The sequence below is a fragment of the Taudactylus pleione genome, unplaced genomic scaffold, assembly GCF_031769625.1.
Source record: "Taudactylus pleione unplaced genomic scaffold, aTauple2 ptg000130l, whole genome shotgun sequence".
Taxonomy (NCBI): Eukaryota; Metazoa; Chordata; class Amphibia; order Anura; family Myobatrachidae; genus Taudactylus; species Taudactylus pleione.
In genome coordinates this window covers 928933-950694 of record NW_028284532.1, presented here as the reverse complement: position 1 = coordinate 950694, position 21762 = coordinate 928933, and the positions used below count along the sequence as shown (strand labels likewise).

At 46.6% G+C, this 21762-nt stretch overlaps 1 protein-coding gene and 1 long non-coding RNA gene across 3 annotated transcripts in view; one reads left to right on the top strand and one right to left on the bottom strand.

The window, feature by feature from the left end:
• LOC148523487 (uncharacterized) overlaps positions 1–13076 on the bottom strand; it is a 76016-nt gene extending 62940 nt beyond the window's left edge. Inside the window, exon 1 of the long non-coding RNA XR_015878451.1 lies at positions 13022–13076. This is a non-coding gene — a long non-coding RNA (uncharacterized LOC148523487). The remainder of the gene's footprint in view (positions 1–13021) is intronic.
• A 133-nt stretch (positions 13077–13209) lies between these two features.
• Positions 13210–21762, top strand: part of ESYT1 (extended synaptotagmin 1) — a 133557-nt gene continuing 125004 nt past the window's right edge. Inside the window, exons 1-2 of one of the 2 annotated variants that reach the window (XM_088473056.1) lie at positions 13210–13482; positions 14735–15091. In XM_088473056.1, coding sequence (XP_088329182.1) covers positions 14804–15091 — 288 coding nt within the window. In that variant the 5' untranslated portion in view covers positions 13210–13482; positions 14735–14803. Of the gene's footprint in view, positions 13498–14734; positions 15092–21762 lie in introns of both variants that reach the window. The other variant, XM_088473055.1, reaches the window with a different exon arrangement.

Below are 21762 nucleotides of genomic sequence, written 5' to 3'. Positions count from 1 at the left end.
ACTGGTCTTGAGTAGTTTCGAGGTGCTTGGGAGCAATGAGAGTGATGACACACTTGATCCTCATCGCTTGGCAAGCACCAGCATTCCTGGGAAAAGCTGGGGATATCCCCAGGAATGTTGGTTGCTCCGTGAGGAACTTAGCTCGGGCACATGACACCTTCAACACCGTGAAGGGTGGGAGGATTTCAAGCATTTGAACTCTACGGTTGCAGGATCCCTGGTGGCGGCTCCCTCCCCGGGATTAACGGTTGGCTGGGGGAGGAAGGAGAGGGCGCCATCAGTCGGCTGGGGGCAAAAACTGAGGGAACCATCAGACCACTCATTTTCCCCCAACCCCGATAACTTGGCCCGTGCGGCTCAGGGCAGTGCACGGCGAGGCGCCTTTAATCCCACGGAGGGCGGGTAGGGTGGCCCTGGCACCGGGGTTCCCCGGTGGCGGCTCCCTCCCGGGCTTAATAGTCCATTTCTTCCTTGCACAGCGCCACCTGGTGGTAGCCTCAATAAACTGCAGCCCCTGGAAGTCCTGATGAGGTCGGAGAGGAACCCCTTGGCCGGGACCCGCTTCCAAAAGACCGGGTGAAATCGTCCGGCGCCCCGCAAAAGTAGGCTCGCAGCAGCGACGCCGTGACGTCCGGGGGAATTCTTCGGTCGGAATGATAGGGGGCGAGTTGCAGGGCAACAGAGTTTGAGAACTTGGCCGGGTCCCCGGGCCCCTGCGCGGGGACAGAGCCAAGGAGCATTATGCCCGAAATACCCAGTGGGCACCCCTGGCTCCCGGTTCCCCGTGCGGGCAGACCCGCGCCCCGAAGCCCTGGAGAACGGCACCCCTGGTGGCCGTATGGGGAACTGCATCCCTGGAAGCCCCGATGAGAATGGATTTGGACCCCTTTGGCCGGGGCAGGCTTCCAGGAGCCTGGGTAAAATCATACAGCGCCCCGCAAAAAGTGTCACGCAGTAGCGATGCCGTGACGTCCGGGGGAATTCCTTCTCTGGATATATAATGGCTGGAATTTTTTGGGGTGCCTTGCTTCTCGGACGAGAACCCTTTAATTTTAGGGACGCTGGTATAGAGGAGCCTTGACGACCGCCCAGCGCTTATTCATATATTTGCAAATGTATGTAAACCAATACCTCTGAATTTCTATTATCATGTAGGATTCAAGTATTTTTGATTTATCTGCAGTGTGCTGGGGGGCAATTTTCTTTTTTCTGTGTTCAATGTCTACATGTTTGCAAGACCTGCCGCTTTGTCTCACCTGAGAGGATCCGACTGCATTCGCCTCTATGCTAGAGAGTGTGGGGCAAAGCATCCGGAAGCACTCTCCTCCACCAGGCTTCGGAAACATGTGGCCACCCTTTCGAGGGTCCTGAACATGAGCGACACAGAGATGGATCAGCTAGCTGACTTCCTTGGGCATGATATCCGGGTGCATCGTCAGTACTACCGCCTCCCTGAAGGTACTCTGCAATTGGCCAAAATAAGTAAGCTCTTTGTGGCACTCCAGCAAGGCAGGTTGGCTGATTTTAAGGGTCAAAGACTGGAAGACATTTCCATTGATCCCAATGGTAGGTATCATGGGTCCAGACCTGCCTGGTACTTCCATGGACTGGCAGTCTAAGGGGGCTGGTTTAACTGGGGACTTCTGTTTATCTCTGTATTTCCAGAACAAATCCAGCTAGCCAGTGATGAATCTGAGGATGAGCCAGAGAGGCAAGTAAGTGGAGTGCCCATGGAGGATGGAGAAGCAAGTACCGCAGCAGTGGTGGAGAGACACGCCCCTGTGGCTCCCAAAGGTGTGTATCATTTTTACATCTATTCGGGCGAGGGTGATGGTGGTGGCGAAGGCATCAGTTGGCTTTGTGGGTGTCTAATTTTTTATCTCTCATGCACAGGTGTCTGCAAGGGTGCCAAAAAGAAACCATGGAGCAGTGCAGAAGTAGCAGCTGTTGAGAGACACCTGATGCGGTGCATCCTATCCTGCAAAGTACCCGGCAAAAAAGATTGTGATGCCTGCATTAGGGCTGAGGCACAGGCTCTAAAGTCTCGGGACTGGCTATCTGTCAAGTACTACATAAAAAACCGTATTACTGCTATCATGAGAAAAACTATAGCATGAATAAAATTTCTGTTGGTCAAACTGAAGCATCCTTTCTCTTTGGTAAAACCCTGTAGCAAAGGGCACCCCCAAGGGGTATTAATACCTAATTAGGGCCCTGATTCAGAGCCAGACGCAAGTGGCTGCTCGTTCGCTCCGAGCGATGTTTGCCCAACTGCGCATGCGTACGGATCGTAATACGCATGCGCGAACCACTCAGTGCGGCCGAAATACATGTGCTCGCAAAATAGCGAATGTCTGATAATTTGAGTGACAGAAAGAGGCGTATGTGGGTGGTAACAGGGGAAGGTGCTTGAAAACGGGGAGTGGAGATCCGATCGCAGGCGTGCTTAAAGGTCAAAACGGGCGTTTTATGGGTGTGCATATTTAAAACAGCAGCGTCATTGACCACGTCACTGGGTTATTTTATAGCCAGAACTGCTCGCAAAATTGTGGTAGCAAAAACCAACCACAAGAATAGCGAGCAGTTCATACCCTGGTCGATGTACTCGATTAATCTAATAAATAGCGGACATGACTTAGGATGCGAGCGGCCAGGGGGCGTAGTTTCCCAAAAAACGACCGCAAGTTTTGTACGCTCGTTCAGACCTAGAGGCGTGAACAGACCGCAAACAGCGAACGGTTCATTTGAATAGCCACCCCTATTTTCTTGACGAGCGAGCGCAAATAGCGTCCGGCTCTGAATCAGGCCCTAGGTCCCCATGAGGTTCAATGGTCTCTAGTCCTTGCTATCATACTTTTATGGTACATCTACACTGGGTGATGTGATATTGATTTGTGTCAGCATGCACCAGCCTGCTGTTCCAGCTGTTGAAGTGATGTGAAAAAGGTGTACCCGTAAGGGGATGTGTGTGTGTGTGTGTGTGTGTATAGATATATATGTGGATATATATATGTGTGTGTGTGCGTGCGTGTGTCTCACAGACACCACAGGTGTTTAGAACCAATGACTGAAATATATATATATATATATATATATATAAAATAATCTATAAATATATTTACATATACGACATGGGCGGCACTCCTCAGATTTCACATAAATAAGAGCTTAGATCAATGTTTCAGATGCTTTTTATTGCACCTTTCATATATATATATATATATATATATATATATATGCCACTGTGGTTTTTTTTGGCGTCCAAGTAAACACTTTGGCCCCGTTTATCAACGATGGTAAACACCAGCGCAATTTTTTCGTTTAGTATCACTGTGATACAAACTAAAAATTTACTGGTATTTACCAATACTTACCCCTCCAGCGACGTCCCGTGAAGTCCTCCTCCTCTGGGCTGATGGCTGGCTAATGCTGCCAGCGTCAGGACTCTGGTGTTATGCGCATGCGCAATTGTCCATCTGCGCACATGCATAACACGTAAAGGCAACACTGGGTCTCATTGTAGGCAATGGGGACCGCATTACATTCGCCATCTAAAAGATAGCAAGAGCGATGCTTGACAAACAGCGGTAATCTTTGATTATCGCTGTTTGTTAAATCCAGAAAAGAAGGCTTAATTCCTTTAACGATCGCTAAAGGGGTTATGCTTCATTGATAAATGGGGATCTTAGATTGGTGGTGGGATTATCTGCTAGGGGGCACCACTCAAAATTTTGCCTAGGGCACCAAATTGGCTAGGGCCGGCTCTGCTCTGATATAATTGACTGTATCCTGATAGCAGGACCTATGCTCAGAGCCGGATTAAGAACTGTGGGGACCACTAGCTATAAAAGCTGCATGAACCCACCAGACCACTGCCAGCGATAGTTAACTGGCCCTATAAATGGGAATGTTATCCTTATATAGGCCAAATCATTACCTGTTATCAATTACCTTTACAGACACCTCTCACCTCACGGTTTTCTCATTTGCTACCTTGCACTTTTTTGTAAAAACCCCTCCACCCCTGCTATATATATTCTTTTTAATTTGGGCTTAAATACATCCTATCGGGATGTAGTTAAAATGGCGGTGGACGGTATATCCTGAAAGAGATCAGGATACCAGCGTTGGTATCCCGAACGCTGGAATTCCGAACGTCTGGACCCAGGTAAGTATCGCAGTTTCCCCTAGGTGGGGGCTTTAGGTTTAGTCACCTCCAGGGGAGATTAGGGTTAATAGGAAGGTTGGGTTAGGCCATAGGGTAGGGGGCTAGGCACCCCACCGGGAGGTTTAGGGTGCAGTAAGGGGGGGTTGGAGTTTGGCACCACTGGGGGGGGGGGATTAGGGTTAGGCAACCTGTTGGGATCTTCAAAGTTCGGGCTTCCGGCGGTGGGATTTGAACTATTCAGCCGCCGGTATTTTATACCGTTTCTGTCCTATTTGCCTACCATCCCTATATAGTTATTGTATTTGGGCCTGGTACTATACCTATTCCCCCTCATTCCCCTAACATGTTTCTGTATTTGTGTCTGTACCTTTCTACACATTTTCCCTATGTATTTTTAATTTTAGTCTCTCTCTCTATATATATATTTTTCTTTGATTCAAGGATAACAACGGAGAGCAGAGGAGTTTAATTTCACGGAGGATTACCTTGGTGTTGTTAATTTTTCCCCCAATTCATCCCTGGGTTATCAAGTTTTCTTCCATTTCATCCCTGTGAGTGACAGCTGGTCTGCCAAAGACTGGAAGTGTGTGTAAGGTGACACAATCCTTTTAGCAGATTCTTTCAGCAGACATAGATCTGAGAAAATTGGACAGGTGTGGAGTCATATATTGGGTGTTGTATCTGTGACTAGGGTCCTGATTCACTACCGATCGCAACTGTGATTACGCACGCAATTGGCCGATTGTCGATGTGTGACATCACATACGAGTGGGACACCGTTACGCGGCGGAATATTGCGCCCTAGAGCTTCAGGTGGTCGAAGATTGCATTGGAGAGGATCGAGAGACCAACCAAAGAGGGAGGTAAGTTATAAAAAGTTTTAAGCAGATCACAATTGGTTGGGAAGGATACTGTTTATTTTGTCAGTCCCGGGCCCCACAATTGTGATGGCTGCCCTGTGGATGACAGACTGAGCTTAAACATAGATTATAATTTTTTTTCTCCACATAGTATTTATCCTACTATGCACCCTCAAATCCTAGCTCGCTTTGAAAGAAGAAACCCACCACCCGATCTCAGGGCCCGATTCAGACCTGCTCGGTAGGACGTGTTCGCACGCAGCCAGACGATGTTTGCAATGTGTGCATGCATACACATCGTAGTGCGCGTAGCAGTCCATGTGATCACCAGTTGATCGCCCCATGTGCATAGACGCCTTGCTAGCTTGAGTGACAGGACGAGGCTTGTGGGTGGTGACAGGGGTTGGTCGAAGGAAACGTGGGGAATGGTGGTGTGAACGCAGGCGTACCTGAGTGTCTCAACGCCGTTTCAGAGGTACTCGATATTACTAATGGTTGCATACACTTCCTGGAGATGACGTGCATTAGTGGGCGTCTTAAGACAAGCTAGTGGTTAGTGGGCGTCTAGTTACACACCACGATCGCAGACATAGTGGGCATACTAATGCCTTGACGTGCGATCACGGGATTTGCATACGCTGGCTGTGCGCGAATGCATCTAGCGAGCGGGTCTAAATTGAGCACTCAGTGCAGTGGGCAGCCAACTCATTTATTTGTTAACCCATCTCGAAAAGAGGAACGGTAAGTCAGACTATCATATCAGGGTCAATTTATTTAGATTTGAGTTTGCGAAAGTGAACTCACATCATAAAACTTGCATACATCACTGCAGTGTGCGCACCTCTGAAATAAGAGATCCCATTAATTCTCCTGGCAATGACGCACCTTTTTTTTCTACAAAAAGTGACCTAGCAGAAGTGCATGAAAAGTGCGAAATCATCCCAAATCCAAAAAGTGGTAACTAAGTAGGACAATATAGAGGCTTTTAATAACCATAAGTAAAGTATTGGAGTAGAAAAAAAAGGTGTTATATAGTTGATTTTTTATATTTTTAGTAATGGTGGAAAAATGATAGCCAGCAAATGTTTTTCAGTATAGTCTTTATTGTAGTATTTTGGGTTGTATACATAACATTTGTTGTTTGAGATTTTTCAGTGTTTTATACAAGTTTGCAAAATATTGGAAAAAACAGTTTTAGCTCACAAGTTCATAACTCCCTTGCTCATCAATACAACACCTTAGGTAGCATACACACGGTCAGATTTTCCTTCAGATCTGTACAATAAGTATTTTAAAAATCATTCATATCTGAAGGAAAATCTGACATATCTGACATGTTTATCACTGGGGAAGGGTTTGTAGAATCCGCACAGGAACAAATATAAATTAACTCTAAATTAATTACTTCTAATAACTTTATTAACCAGTTTATTCATCAATTCTACTGGGTGTTATCCCCTATTAGTTAAGTATAGCTGGTGGTGCACCACAGGAAACGTACAAAGTACTTACATATAGAGTGTCGAATCACATAGAAATTACTCAACAAAAAGAATTTTCCTTCTCTTTAAGTGATTGTAGTAATATATGTGCGTATATTATCTACATATATGTTCTGTTTTGTATGAATAAATATTTTTTTAAATATATTTAAGTAAAAGTTATATTTTAAACGTACATTTATTATTTTTTCTTATAAGAGTGCACCAACCCAAGGAAAATTCTTTTTGTTGAGTCATTTCTATGTGATTCGACACTCTATATATCTGACATGTTTGTCAGATGAACGATGAACGATGCGCGTTCCAGTTTGTCAGATAACGATATCTGATGTGTTTGCAGTCAGATATGGACGATTCCATTAATTTTAATACTAGGAGCCGAGCCCTGTGCAGAACGGGACTGAGTAGTCTGTTACCTGCATGCCGCAAACGGCCGGAAATGTGCTGTGACCTAATCAGGGCTGCCATCAGAAACTGTGGGGCACAGGACTGACAAAATGGGCAGGGCCCCCCCTCGATATCCCTCGACCCCCCTTCTCCCGCCCCCCCATCCACAAGCCCCCTACTCCTGCCTCCCCACACAACCTCCTCGTAGTGTCATCAATCATTAGTATAATAATATATTTGGAGTGCTGGTATCTTCTTCTGCAATAAAATTATATATATATATATATATATATATATATATATATACACAGTGATCGTGCTGAGCGGAAAAAAATGTGGGACCCCCCACTGTTTTTGGGTCCCATCACATATTATGGGGGGTGAGGGTAGGCGGTAGTTAGCAGTTGGGGTAGAGCTGGGGGTAAAGGCAGGGAGAAGTTGGGGTAGAGCTGGGGATAGAGGGGAATAGGGGCAGGCAGAGCTGGGGGTAGGGAGGGGTAAGTGCAGACAGTAGTTGTGACAGTGCTGGGGCAAGGAGGAGGCTAGGAGCAGGTAGTGCTGAGGGTAGGAAGGGGGCAATGGTAGATAGCAGCTGGGGCAAGGAAGGGGATAGGGGAGGCAGTACTAAGGGTATGGAGGGGGTAAGGGTAGATAGCAGCTGGGGCAGTACTGGGGGCAAGGAGGAGGTTAGGAGCAGGCAGTGCAGGGGTTAAGGTGGGGGGGTGCACACAGTTAACAGTCAGGGTAAATGGGAAATACACACAGCTACACTGTCAGGGCTAGTGAAGGAATACACACACACAGACAAGGCCAGTGACACCAAGGACAGGGGCCTGGCAGCTGGCAAGTGACACCAGCCAATAAACACAAGTAACGGGCCACACAGCCGGCCAGCAACACCAGGGACGGGCCACAGATGGCCGGCAACACCAGGGACAGCCAGGGAGCACACAGCTGGCCGGCAACACCAGAGACAGCCAGGGAGCACACAGCTGGCCGGCAACACCAGAGACAGCCAGGGAGCACACAGCTGGCCGTCAACACCAGGGACAGCCAGGGAGCACACAGCCGGCCGGCAACACCAGGGACAGCCAGGGAGCACACAGCCGGCCGGCAACACCAGAGACAGTCAGGGAGCACACAGCCAGCCAATAATACCAGGGACAGCCATGGAGCACACAGCCAGCCAATAATACAAAGGACAGCCATGGAGCACACAGCCAGCCAATAATACCAGGGACAGCCAGGAAGCACACAGCCAGCCAATAATACCAAGGACAGCCAGAGAGCACACAGCCAGCCAATAATACCAAGGACAGCCAGAGAGCACACAGCCAGCCAATAATACCAGGGACAGCCAGGAAGCACACAGCCAGCCAATAATACCAAGGACAGCCAGGGAGCACACAGCCAGCCAATAATACCAAGGACAGCCAGAGAGCACACAGCCAGCCAATAATACCAAGGACAGTCAGGGAGCACACAGCCAGCCAATAATACCAAGGACAGTCAGGGAGCACACAGCCGGCCAGGGACACCTCGCACCTCAAGGCCGACACCTCCAAGCCGATGGTGCCGTCATTTCCCCCGCCCGGATCATACAGGGGAGGCTGAGTGACCGGAGAGTGGCTGCAGCTGAGGCGAAAGCAGAGTGTGGCTGACACTCTCTGCGTAAGCGAAGAGCGGGCAGCGCAGCGGCAGAGGGAGGAGCTGCAAGCTCCAAGGGAATTCTGGGAGTTATAGTCAGGAGAAACCTCCGGAGGTGATTTAATGAGAAGAAGCCGCCGGCGGTGATTGGGTTATTTTCCCAACGCACACAGGCAGCGTGTGCATTAAAAACCGGGTTCCCAACTTCCTAAAACGCTCAAAAACGCGCTATAGCGTGTATTTTGCGAACACTGATATATATGATGTAGGATATAACATTATATGGATGGCACCTGGGATAAATATATCCCAGGTGCCATCTATAGTATTAAGCAATACACAGCAGGGAATGGTTGGCGGCACTCAGGTTGTTTTGTTATATATGCCATATCTAGTTCGTTTTAGTCTTTATAGAGTTTTGTTAGGAAGTGAAATGTTGAACTAGATAGGTTGTTTTTTTATATATGCCATGAGAGCCACCCCAAACATTCCCGTGTGTGTGTGTGTGTGTGTGTTAGGGATGAGCAAGTTCGGCTCTCAGAGAACCAAACTCACCCGAAATTGGGATCCGAGCCGTCCCTCGCTGCCTCACACCACCGGCACCCCCACCGGCAGCATCCCCAGCTGCCAACACACCTGTACTGCTGCCCCACGTACTGAGGACACAGTCAGCGACCCCCACACTGCCGGAACTCCCACACTGAGGACACCACCAGCACCCTGCACTGCCGACAGTCAGCAAACCTGCACTGAGGACACCGCTGGCACCCCCGCTCTGCCGACACCGACGGCACCCTGCATAGAGAACACCCCTGCACTGACGACACAGTCAGCAAACCTGCACTAAAGACACCACTGGCACTGCCGACATCGCCGGTACCCTTCACTGAGGACTCTGCCAGCACCGCAGCACTGCCATTCCATGTCCTGAGGACACCATCAGCAACCCCCGCACTGCCAAAACAGCCAGCAAACCTGCACTAAAGACACCATTGGCACTGCCGACATCGCCGGTACCCTTCACTGAAGACACTGCCAGCACCGCAGCACTGCCATTCCATGTACTGAAGACACCGTCAGCAACCCTGCTCTGCCGACACTGCTGTCACAGTAAGTGCACTATTGGTGTATCCAACCCACACTGTATAACACACTGTATCCATGTTGGTAATTGGAAGCTGAACAGCCACATGTTAGTGCCGCCCACTGTGTCACTTAGCTTAGTCAGCCAGCTAGATGGATGCAACCTTTTGGCCTTAAATAGATAAAAAAAATAATATTGTGAGGTGGTCAAAATTGATTGGAAATGACTGGAAATAAATGTTGAGATTAATAATACTGTAGGAACACAAACACGTCCATTTTATGTGATTTTAGCTGTTTTTATGATATTTTAAGAAAAAATCCAGATCCAAAATCGAAAAATAAAACACCAAGGAAAAAAAATCCAAAACCAGATTCAGATCCAAAACCAAAACACGAGGGTCGGCGCACATCTCTAATATACAGTCAGGTGCATAAATATTGGGACATTGACAGAATTTTCATATTTTGGCCTCTATTCACCACCACAATGGCTTTGAAATTAAACAAACAAGATGTGCTTTAACTGCAGACTTTCAGATTTAATTTGAGGGTAATTACATCCAAATCAGGTGAACGATGTAGGAATTGCAACGGTTTCTATATGTGCCTCCCACTTTTTAAGGGGCCAAAAGTAATGGGACAAACTAAACAATCCTAAATCTAACTTTCACTTTTTAAAACTTTGTTGCAAATCCTTTGCAGGCAATTACAGCCTGAAGTCTGGAACGCATAGACATCGTTAGACGCTGGGTTTCATCTCTGGTCATGCTCTGCCAGGCCTCTACTGCAAATGTCTTCAGTTCCTGCTTGTTCTTGGGGCATTTTCCCTTCAGTTTTGTCTTCATCAAGTGAAATGCATGCTCAATCTGTTTCAGGTCAGGGGACTGACTTGGCCATTGCATAACATTCCACTTTTTAACCTTAAAGAACTCTTTGGTTGTTTTTGCAGTATGCTTCGGGTCATTGTCCATCTGCACTGTGAAGCGCCGTCCAATGAGTTCTGAAGCATTTGACTGAATATGACCATATATTGGCCAAAACATTTCAGAATTCATTCTGCTGATTTTGTCAGGTCACATCATCAATAAATACAAGAGAAACAGTTCCATTTGCAGCCATACATGCCCACGCCATGACACTACCACCACCATGCTTCACTGATGAGGTGGTATGTTTTGGATCATGAGCAGTTCCTTTCCTTCTCCATACTCTTCTCATCACTCTGGTACAAGTTGATATTTGTCTCATCTGTCCATAGGATGTTGTTCCAGAACTGTAATGACTTTTTTAGATGTTGTTTGGCAAACTCAGTTGATTTTTGTGGTCTTCCGGGTCTTTTGGTGTTGCTGAGCTCTCCGATGCGTTCTTTCTTTTTAAGAATGTTCCAAACAGTTGATTTGGCCACACCTAATGTTTTTGCTATCTCTCTGATGGGTTTGTTTTGATTTTTCAGTCTAATGATGGCTTGCTTCACTGATAGTGACAGCTCTTTGGATCTCCTATTGAGAGTCCACAGCAACTGATTCCAAATGCAAATGTCACAACTAGAATCAACTCCAGACCTTTTACTTGCTTAATTGATAATGAAATAACGAGGGAATAGCCCACACCTGTCCATGAAATATCTTTTGAGTTGATAGTCCCATTACTTTTGGCCCCTTAAAAAGTGGGAGGCACATATAGAAACCATTGTAATTCCTACACCGTTCACCTGATTTGGATGTAATTACCATCAAAATAAATCTGAAAGTCTGCAGTTAAAGCACATCTTGTTTGTTTCATTTCAAAGCCATTGTGGTGGTGAATAGAGGCCAAAATATGAAAATTCTGTCAATGTCTCAATATTTATGCACCTGACTGTGTGTGTGTGTGTGTGTGTGTGTGTGTGTATATATATATATAGATAGATAGACATATATACAGTATATATGTGTATATACATACATAAATAGATACATACATTCAAAGTAATAGACCCTGGTGCCTTTAATTTAATAAATTTTAATTGATAACAAAAATAAATGCACTACTGTGTGTCTTACTTTATTCATCTGATTTGCTGGCAGACTGTGACACAGAAGAGCTGCACTGCACAGCATGTTTCTCCTCTTCTACAGATCATCCTCCGTGTGCCCCCTCTTCCCTGCAGCCTTTGCGCTGGCCGGCCACTCAATGAAAGCCTGCAAAGCCTCAGGCTGCTACCTCGCATTCTATTGGACTGCCACTGGCATCCCAGCAGTGCTCTGCGGCGCCGTCTGTATGACGGCAGTCAGGTGGCTGCTAGTGTAAGTAAGCTGGTGCGCTGGGTGGCGGAGGCCCTTTCAGAGGGGGGTGCGGGGGTACTTGCCCCCAGAGTTGCCACTTTATTCGGACAAGCGGCTGAGTGATAACTGACGTACTAGTCACTTTTTTACTCATTTTATTGTGTGGCAGTGGTGGGCGGATAGCATTGGACGTGGGCAGCTGAGTGACAGGCAGACGGGCAGGCCCCCCAAGTATCCGGGCCTAAAGACCCGGCAGGCCCCCCCTGATGGCGGCCCTGGACCTAATTACCATATGCCACACCCACTAAATGACATTATATGGGCATTCCCGTATGGCACGCCTCCTGTTTAACATCAGGCTGAAGACAAGCCCAGCACTCAGTTCAGCTGGGCTGCCGCTTCCTGCACTGAATGGATGGCGCGCATGCGCGGCATCCATTCTCTTCTCCGGGGTCCGGAAAAGCTGCGGCAGTGGAGGTGCCCAACCTCCTGCGGCACACTTCGGCCCACGGGTGGAACAGCGGGGCTGTGCTCTAAAAACGGGACTGTCCCGCTGAAATCGGGAATGGTTAGGAGGGGTGCGCCCTCTATGGGGTGGTGCCCCTGTTCAACCACAATGGTCGAACGTGCCTCGAGCTGGCCCTGAGGGCAGCATACAGCCGCTCCGGATGATTGGATTGACCCCTATATTATTATTTTTGGTTCAGGGCAGGAGATAGGGGTGTGACCCTGTCCTGCTCGCTCTGCTTGAGATGGCCATCCCTATGGCGCTCACAACAACCATATGTTGCCCAGTGCCTCTCTCCACTCTGCTTCATCTCCCAGGCCGTCTGCTGGTGCAGGGTTGTTGGTGTCTGAACTCCATCTTGAGACAAGACTACACTGGACACTACAAGTAGCATACACTATACAGCCACATGCATGTTTTGGCTAGTTACACCATACTGATAATGTTATCAGCAGTAGGTTACATATTAGTCTGCACTATATTATCTCCCATGTCATAACTTTAGATAACGAGCCTATCTTCTGAGATATATTATATAAACACGCAGATATGCATACACACACGAGCACACATATACGGATTAATAGTGATACACATACACTCACTGTCTGTCTCTCTGGTACAAGGCGCCCCTGTGCCAGCTGTTTGGAAACGACGCCCCTTCAGGGTCAGCGGCATCTACCAATCGGTTTGGAACAATCATCCCGCCCCGCCATGGGGTCGACCATTGTCGCCAATCAGGTAAAGGCAGAGGGTGCGAGGCCACGCCTCCCCGGCCAGTCTGGCAAGTCGCTAACGGCGGAGTGTTATCTGGAATAGGGGGTGAGTGGGCGGCCGGATAGTAAGTCCTTCATCCTTCTATACCGTGTACCGGCGCCTGGGCGGAACACACCGGGAGAAGGCATCGCAGGGAGCGGTCCTGACCAGCATTGATAAGCGCAGTAATTGATTTGGGGGCACGCAGGGATCCGCCCTGCACCAGTCACAATACAGGACACCGTATGGAGATCCCCATTCTACTTGTGATCTGACCATACCGCTGAGCTTCGCATAGAGCCAGGTACCCAGGAGAGAGGTCAGCATCATTATGTCCCGTACCTCCCGTGTGCCACTCTGGAACTTTACAGGCTGCTGAGAGCACTGTCCAGGCACTTCTAGTGCTATCAGAATGCAGAGAGCCACACACACAGGGGTGTATCTAGGGATCCGAGCGCCCCTGACAATGTAATGGACTGGCCAACCCCTCCCCCCATAATTTCAGGTAGTGCCCCAAGTAGTATTCCCCCCCTATGCAGTGACCCCAGTAGTAGTGTCCCCCCCTATGCAGTGACCCCAGTAGTAGTCCCCCCTATGCAGTGACCCCAGTAGTAGTCCCCCCTATGCAGTGACCCCAGTAGTAGTCCCCCCTATGCAGTGACCCCAGTAGTAGTCCCCCCCCCTATGCAGTGATCCCAGTAGTAGTCCCCCCCCATGCAGTGACCTCAGTAGTAGTCCCCCCTATGCAGTGACCCCAGTAGTAGTCTCCCTATGCATTGTCCCCAGTAGTAATCCCCCCTATGCTGCATTGCCCCTATTAGCGGCCACCCCCTTTACAGTCCCCCCAGTAGCGGCCACCCCATTTACAGTCCCCCCAGTAGCGACCACCCCATTTACAGTTCCCCCAGTAGCGGCCACCCCCTTTACAGTGACTCCAGTAGCGGCCACACACCTCCCCCTCCCTCCCTCTGCAGTGCCAGAAACAAAAAACATAAATCCACAACTTACATGATCCCGGCTCCTGCCGACGACCGCCGCTGTCTGCGCCTTCCAGCCCGCTCTGCAGTATGGGAGAGACGTCATGACGTCTCTCCCATTGCTCGCTGCGCGGGGAGCCGGAAGACAGAGCTCATGATTGAGCTCCAGCCGGCTCTCTCCGTGGCCGCAGCAGCTAATGAGAGTCTGTGTGACTCTCATTGGCTGGCTGCTATAACAAACACACAGCCGCCGCTGGCAGCTGTGTGTTTGTTACTGTGTAGGGCAGACTGCAGTGACAGCGCTGTCACTGCAGTCTGCCCTACACTTGTGGGGCTCGGGGGGGGACTAGTGGTGACTGCACCGCCGCTAGTTCCAGCCTGATCCACCCGTTGGCTGCTGGTGGCACTGCCGGACGGCGCCCCCCTTTGGCCGGCACCCCTGGCGAGTGCCATCCTGGCCAATGGGTAGATGCGCCCTTGCACACACCACCTAGTAATGTCCATATACAGCATTGTAGCATTCAGATAACTTTTGCCATCATTGCAGACTGCACATAGTTACTGGTTATGTTTCCCCAGGTCTTGCTGCAGAGTGACTTGCAACTATTGCCATCCCTGTAGAGCTACTACATCAGCTCATTGGCCATCATGGCAGATGATCAGCATACCTCTCCCTCTGTCCCTGGCTCAGAACTGGTGTCTATTTTGTGGACTGTGGGGAAGACCCTTTTGCTTCTGCTGCCTGTGTACTTGTGCGGATACCTGGGTCTCAGTCTGCTCTTTGTGATATTGGGATTGTTTGTATATTTGGGCTGGAAAGCTACCCGGAGGAGCAAATGGAATAGTCTGAAATCAGCACTAGATACCTTACAGAATGAAGAAGCAGCCATCACTGCTACCACCATATTGAAGACTAAGAAAGATCTACCTTCCTGGGTAAGTTTCCTTTTCTTAGCTGGTAGGAGAGGTCCTATGCTGCTGTAGACCATCCACTTAGAGGTTTGAGATGACTCGTCTATCACTGATGTGACGCATGATTATTTGATTTACTTAAACAGAAAAAGATGTTGTAGCGCTCAACCTTGCTGAAAGCTAATATAATAATGGAGTGGTGTTCTCAATTATTCCTTCCTGTGATATATGTCCAAATATATAGACCTGTAAGTGCCTGCTAATAAAGTATATAAACTGGCAACCCACTTAGTTAGCCTATACTAAATCACATACAAGAATGGAGGTAGAGACAGTATACTGTATGTTATATGATAATATGTGATTTAGTATAGGCTAACTAAGTGGGTTACCAGTTTATATACTTTATTAGCAGGCACTTACAGTTCTATATATTTGGACTTATATCACAGGAAGGAATAATTGAGAACACCACTCCATTATTATATTAGCTTTCACGCAGGTTGAGCGCTACAACATCTTTTTCTGTTTATGTATACTTTGTAGGTAAGAGTACCTATAAGTTGTCAGCAACTCACCTTCGGTAGGTAAGCTCAGTGCGCAGGTCTACTCTGCTATATTACTGTTATTATTTGATTTACTGTCACCTTGCTTTTAGCTTGAGTCAATGGGGGCGATTCAATTCAACGTGAATTGAATAGTGCTCCCGGCGCTATTCAATTCAGTGCGCTTTGTGGTCGGAGAATGCCGGTTATCGCACCTTAACAAGGGTGTTAAGGCGCGTTAACCGGCATTCTCTGACCAATGTGCCAGGCGCACGGCTGTTAGCGCCTCGCTCTATGCAGAAAAACAGCCGCGCACCCGGCACTTTGGTCGGATTTCTTCTCGCATCCCTAGGGGGGTGCAAGAAAAAATCCTTAGCGCGCCCAAACAGCGAGGTGTATTGAATAGCTTCGGGAGCTCCCTCCCGCGGCTATTCAACATCGCGTTGAATTGAATCGCCCCAATATGACCATTTTCCTCTGAGCCCTCTAATTATCAAGGTTTTTTTTTAACCCACAGAACTGCCGCTCTGTGTATTTTATGTTCAGGGCGCCGAGAGGGTTGGGGGTGGGTACTAATTGCCTGGGCTTGTTGAAGGTGCCCAGCGTGGACCCTGATCCGATGCCGCGCCCGTCAACCTTACCTGACAGCAGCCCAGCACATGCTGTACTGGGAGCAGGGAGACTGATGCCACTGGTCAGCAGCAGTCTCATCTCCTCTGCCTACGGGAGGAGCGTTCACACTGACACCCTGACACCCACCCTGGCGCGCAGGGGCACTACAAATAGTATTTTTTTCCTAAGGGGATGTGGCCACGCCTCCTGTGATAAGGCCACACCCCCATAAGTACCTGGGCCCGTAGCCGCTCTTGACATCCGTTTGTTTTGCGCACCGTTATCTGTAAACTCTAGCGACTGAAAATTCTAGGAGATTAAAGGGGCTTATCCATTAGCAGGTAAATTTGAATGATGAACGATTTATCATTCAGTCGTTCAATTTATCTGCTAATGGATAGGCTCTGAACGATCAAAATGCGCACTCCCGCGGGCCGACAAATTTGGTCTTTTGTCTCTCCAACATGTTGGTCAATTATCGTTTATTGTTGACAGATATTAGAAATATCTGTCGCGGTAAACGACGAACGATTTTTTTAATGAAAATGAATAGAAACATAAAAAAATCCACTCCCAGAATGATGTCATGCAAAATCGTTTGTCGTTTGAAAAAATCTGTCATGTACATAAGAGATATCTGTCACCGCAGCCCCAGGATTTTCAAAAGATAAATCTTTTGTCTTTCATCTTTTGAAAAGATCTGCTAGGTCCCTTAACAGTTTCTGAGATACATAATCGCCCCATATTGCACAATCACGCACTCCATGGATCCCTCTCCGCAGCCCCCACTGATACATGCACAGCCTGAAGCCTGCGCATTCGCAGTATGCCCGCCGGGTCCAAACACTTTAGAACAATAATAGCGTAAGCTGTCACTCTGCTTCCAACTGTTAGCCTGGACAGATTCTTATCGGAGCTAATGTCCCGGTAAGAGGTTATTGATAAATTTGAGCAAAAATATAAATTTTTGCTTTGCAAATTTAGTTCTCATATCTCAACCATATTAAAAATGCAGAATATGTTAGTTATGCCCCTTAGTATCTGACAAACCACGTATGCCGACTTTCATAAACATAACTAGTTGTATCTAGGTAACATTTTTAATTAAAAAGTTAAGTCTTAATATCCTTTTATATGTCTTTCATCAATTTCAGGTGAGTGTCTAATGTTTGTGTTGGGCAAAATCTGCACCTGGAATCACATGTAGGACTATTTCTTTTTTCTAGCCAGTCCAACCATTCTCCTGGATATGTTTCTGATTAGACCTGTTCTTAACATTAACACTGCTCCGGTAATCTAAAGTAAACTGTACATCTCATTACTTTAAAGTTACTGTCTCAAAAATGACTTTAAAGTTAGCTGTGTGACTAGTACAAGTTCAGTAACCCAGCTGCTGCACAAAAGGACGTGCACACTTTAGCCACATATGGAAGATGAAATGGAACAGTCCCTGCTGTTTGGTAGGGGTGTTAAACACGTGGATCATAACTACCTATTTTGCAGCCACCATCATTAGCCAACCTGATGTTAGTCCAGTCCAGTGAAGTCTGATTGTGTTATTTCTTGAATATTCCAGATGTTAATCTTAAACTGGGTACACACTATATGATGTGTGTACCCAGCGACAGAACGAGATGTAACTATGCATCACTCGTGGGTAACACATTGCACGATATAGTGCACGCCGGCAAAATGTGTCATTAACAGCACCGTATCTTATATTACATTGTCCCATCTGCTGTGCAGCACAGCAGATGGGATGATGTGATGAACAACCCTCATGCACGTGCAATCAGATGTGCACACTGCACCAGAACGATATATTGTATGTATGATACCCACCTTTAGATCAACAACACAACCTGACCAATAAATCAGCACCTGATTAACTTAAGGTGCCTACACACTTAAGCTGGCCATACACGCTACAATTATCGGGGCTATCCGCCCGATATCCGCGGATCGCCCCGATAATTATAGCGTGTGTGCGGGCGACCATGGGTTAAATATAGTTCGGTCTGGCATGCCGGATTGTCCAGCATGCCCGTCCGAAGCGTTATTTAAGGATAAACTGTCGGCCGCAGACAGACATTTCCTGTGTTCCTTCCCATGGAAGGAACAGGGAAATGTCACCTCCCCAAGGGGCGGAGCGCAGATGTCGGGGCTAATACACTGTGAGTAATCTCCAGTGAAGTCCGATTGGGTTGTTTCTTGAATATTCTGGGAGGTTTCTGTTCTCCCTGAGCTCGCCTTAGGACACCTGCGTTACGGTTTGACAGGTGTACTGCCCCAGTCAAACTCCCCACTGTGAGTAATCTCAGTGTATGCCGCAGACCTATGCCCAGCTTTAGCGATATTTTACACGATTTGGCCGATTCCGACACATCGTGATGACAAATAGTGTAAAATATGCCCAAATCGTGAGTGGTCACTTACGATCACGATGCCGATGTGCGTCCCCCGCAGGTCGTACATCGCATCTTCAGATATGCTGTGCTGTAGGGCAGATCTGACAATCTCTGTCACGGTGCACTGGAATAGTTTTAGGAGTCACAATGGATCTTTTGTCACATTGGACAGTTTTTACACCAAATCGTGCCCACGACTGCCAGGGAAAGTTCAAGGGGAAATCGGACACAATGTCGGATCGTGAGCACATCGCCACGTGTGTAGGCACCTTTAATTATCAGTGTTCACCTAAAAAGGTGCAGCTACTTAAAGAAATTGTAGTATGATTGGTTCCTTTTTAAATGTTATGAAACATAATCCATTGCAATTTATGGACCCTATTTGACCTCAAGTCTGTATGTTATATATGCTTTTTTTTTTCCGTTATTATTTTGGTGCTCGCATGGAGAATGTAACTGGACTCCGTAAATCTTAAACACCCATCATTTTCTTGCATGGACATTTATGGACTTCTCTGTCTTCTGGCATTTATTCAATCCTTTTTTTTTTTTTTCCTTCTCTGTTGTATGTCACATTCCTGCCTAGATAGACCAAACACAACTGCCCTGCTCTCTATTACTGTCCCTCCCAATCAGTGAAAAGATGGGATCTTGTGTTTAGCCATGTATTAAATATAAATCAATGTTTTGTTGCATTGTTTATTCTGTGTGTTATAGAAAATAGCTAACGGTAAACTGTCTTTAAAATTAGATTTTTAGAAGATTTTGAATGTATGTAATTATACTCCTTATCACTAAATTCTCAATACATTTTCTGCATGAGAGCTGTCGGGTCATATTGGGGATGAGGTGGCCTAATGTTCACTTCTCCTAGGGGGTATTTATCAAAGCTGGGAGAGAGATAAAGTACTAACCAATCAGCTTCCAATTTACACTTTGTAGGCTGTGTTTATAAAATGATAGGAGCTGATTGGTTGGTCATTTATCTCTTACAATTTTCTCTCTCTCCCAGCTTTGATAAATACCCCCCTAGTCTGTACTTTTCAATGTTTACAATGGCTAAAGAGGTTTTTCAAATATATTTTTTTAGACATATACATTCAACCACACACATTAGCAGACTGTGCAATTTAAATTATCACAAACACAGCTTGTTTAACATAGAAACAGATACCACAAAGCACTTAGTATACAGGGAAGAAGCTATGTCCACTATTAAAAGCTAGAGCTTTAAAGCTTGTCTTGTTGATTTATTACTCCTGGCTTGGTTCTCTGGTAGGCTTGTGCACCAGCTCATTAGTTGCTTGGCACTAGGCAGTGCTTTGCCGCTTCTACTTCAACACGTGGAGTTTAGATTAAGGATAGGGCAGGGCTTTAGGATTAGGATGTTGGCACTAGAAGGGTGGGAGGTAAATCAGTTGGTCATTGATTAATTATCCTTAATCTTATGACAAGGAAAAATTAGCAGGTGAGCCATTGTCCTAGAACCAGGATTTAATTGTAAAGAGTTAGCACACAAACCAGTGGTTATTTTAGTAGTGACTGTATTGGTACTGATTTAGTAACTACAATATCTGATGAATCTTAATAAATAAAATTAATGTGTATTTTCTTTAAATGTATTGAGGATTATCGAGCTACCCGCTGTGAACCCTACATTCATAGTTTTAATGTGAAAAATGTAGACATCCAGGCCTAAGCCAATTCTGGAATTAAAGCATAACAAGCCTGCGTTTCCAACAAACTGAGATTCGACGTCTGCAACCTAGTGTGCTTAGCTATATCTGAGGATTAGTAATCCTTTCAGTGGGTATGATGTCCCTTCTGTCAAATTTACAATTTCCCATTTTTCTTTATCTGATGGTAATGTTAAAATATTGTTGAATGATGATGATAATAATAATAATAATGTTGCAAGGTTTTCCTTAGCTTGCAAAATAATGCTTTTATATGGATACTGGTCAGCCATGGGGGGCAGGGATGGGGGGAGATTCATTTAGCTGCGTTAATTTGTCACGGGCTAATTGAAACAGTAAAGCTATTTAATTAGAGCCAAAGGATTATTATGAGGATTATTTTCAAGCATGAGCAGGCTCAAAAAGGAATTGCGTTAAATAGCCTTTTTTGTGGGTGCTGCGATTGTGTTAACCCATAGGTCCAGGAATTTTTCTCTCGCTATCAATGGGTTATCGCGCATTAACACGGTACTTTACAGGGCGAGAAAAAGGGGCTCGAATTGAAATGGCCCTGGGCATTAAAGCCCGAGGCTACCACCCTTTTTCACCCGGGTTAAATTACAGCTGCTAATTGAATTGCCCCTTATGTTTACACTCTGATTTTGAGCTGAGCTAGGAAGCGACTCTCTTCCAACTGTAAATCTGTAATTTGTCCCCAACCCCCCACAGTACAATATGGTTTTTGCTCACATGCAAGATTGCACTTTATAAGAAAATTTACTGCTAACTTTAAATGAGGCCCATTGTGCATGCAGAGTATACTAGTGTACGGTAATTCTCTTTTACTTTCACCAAGTGTTTATGTACCCTCAGTCATATGTGGTACTCCTCTCACAACAAGGCTAGTGTCAGGAGAGCAGACAATGACATCATTGTGTACATAGTCTGATGTCATTGGCAGTGTTGTTGCCTCAGAAGAGACAGAAAATGGAGAGACCTGGCATGGGGAGATGACCCATCTGTCATTTCTATGTGGTTCCCCTGCAGTTATACAGTAGATATATAGAACTGTGAAGTTTTAGTGCATATAAAACTAGGAATGTTACATATTTGCTATTTTCAGATAAAGTTACCCTGTCCCTTGTTTGTTGCTTTATTTTCCATAGTAACACTTTCCCCTTCCCCTTTTCTCTGTGTTCATTTTCTTCTTGCCCAGCCCTCTCCAATTGCTGCATTTCTACAGAGCCATGTCAGCAGCTCTGGTAGTGCTGCAGGAGAGCATAGAGAAGCCTGGTCTCCTTCACCTGACCATCTTCCTGCATGCTTTTCTGAAGAACCTGCCAGTCACAGGAAACTGTACAGTCAGATAAGCCCCAACTATTCAGCTCTCTGGTGCTTATCTCTCTAGTTTTGAGTTTATATAAATTAATTTCAGCAGAACTCACTCCAGCCAA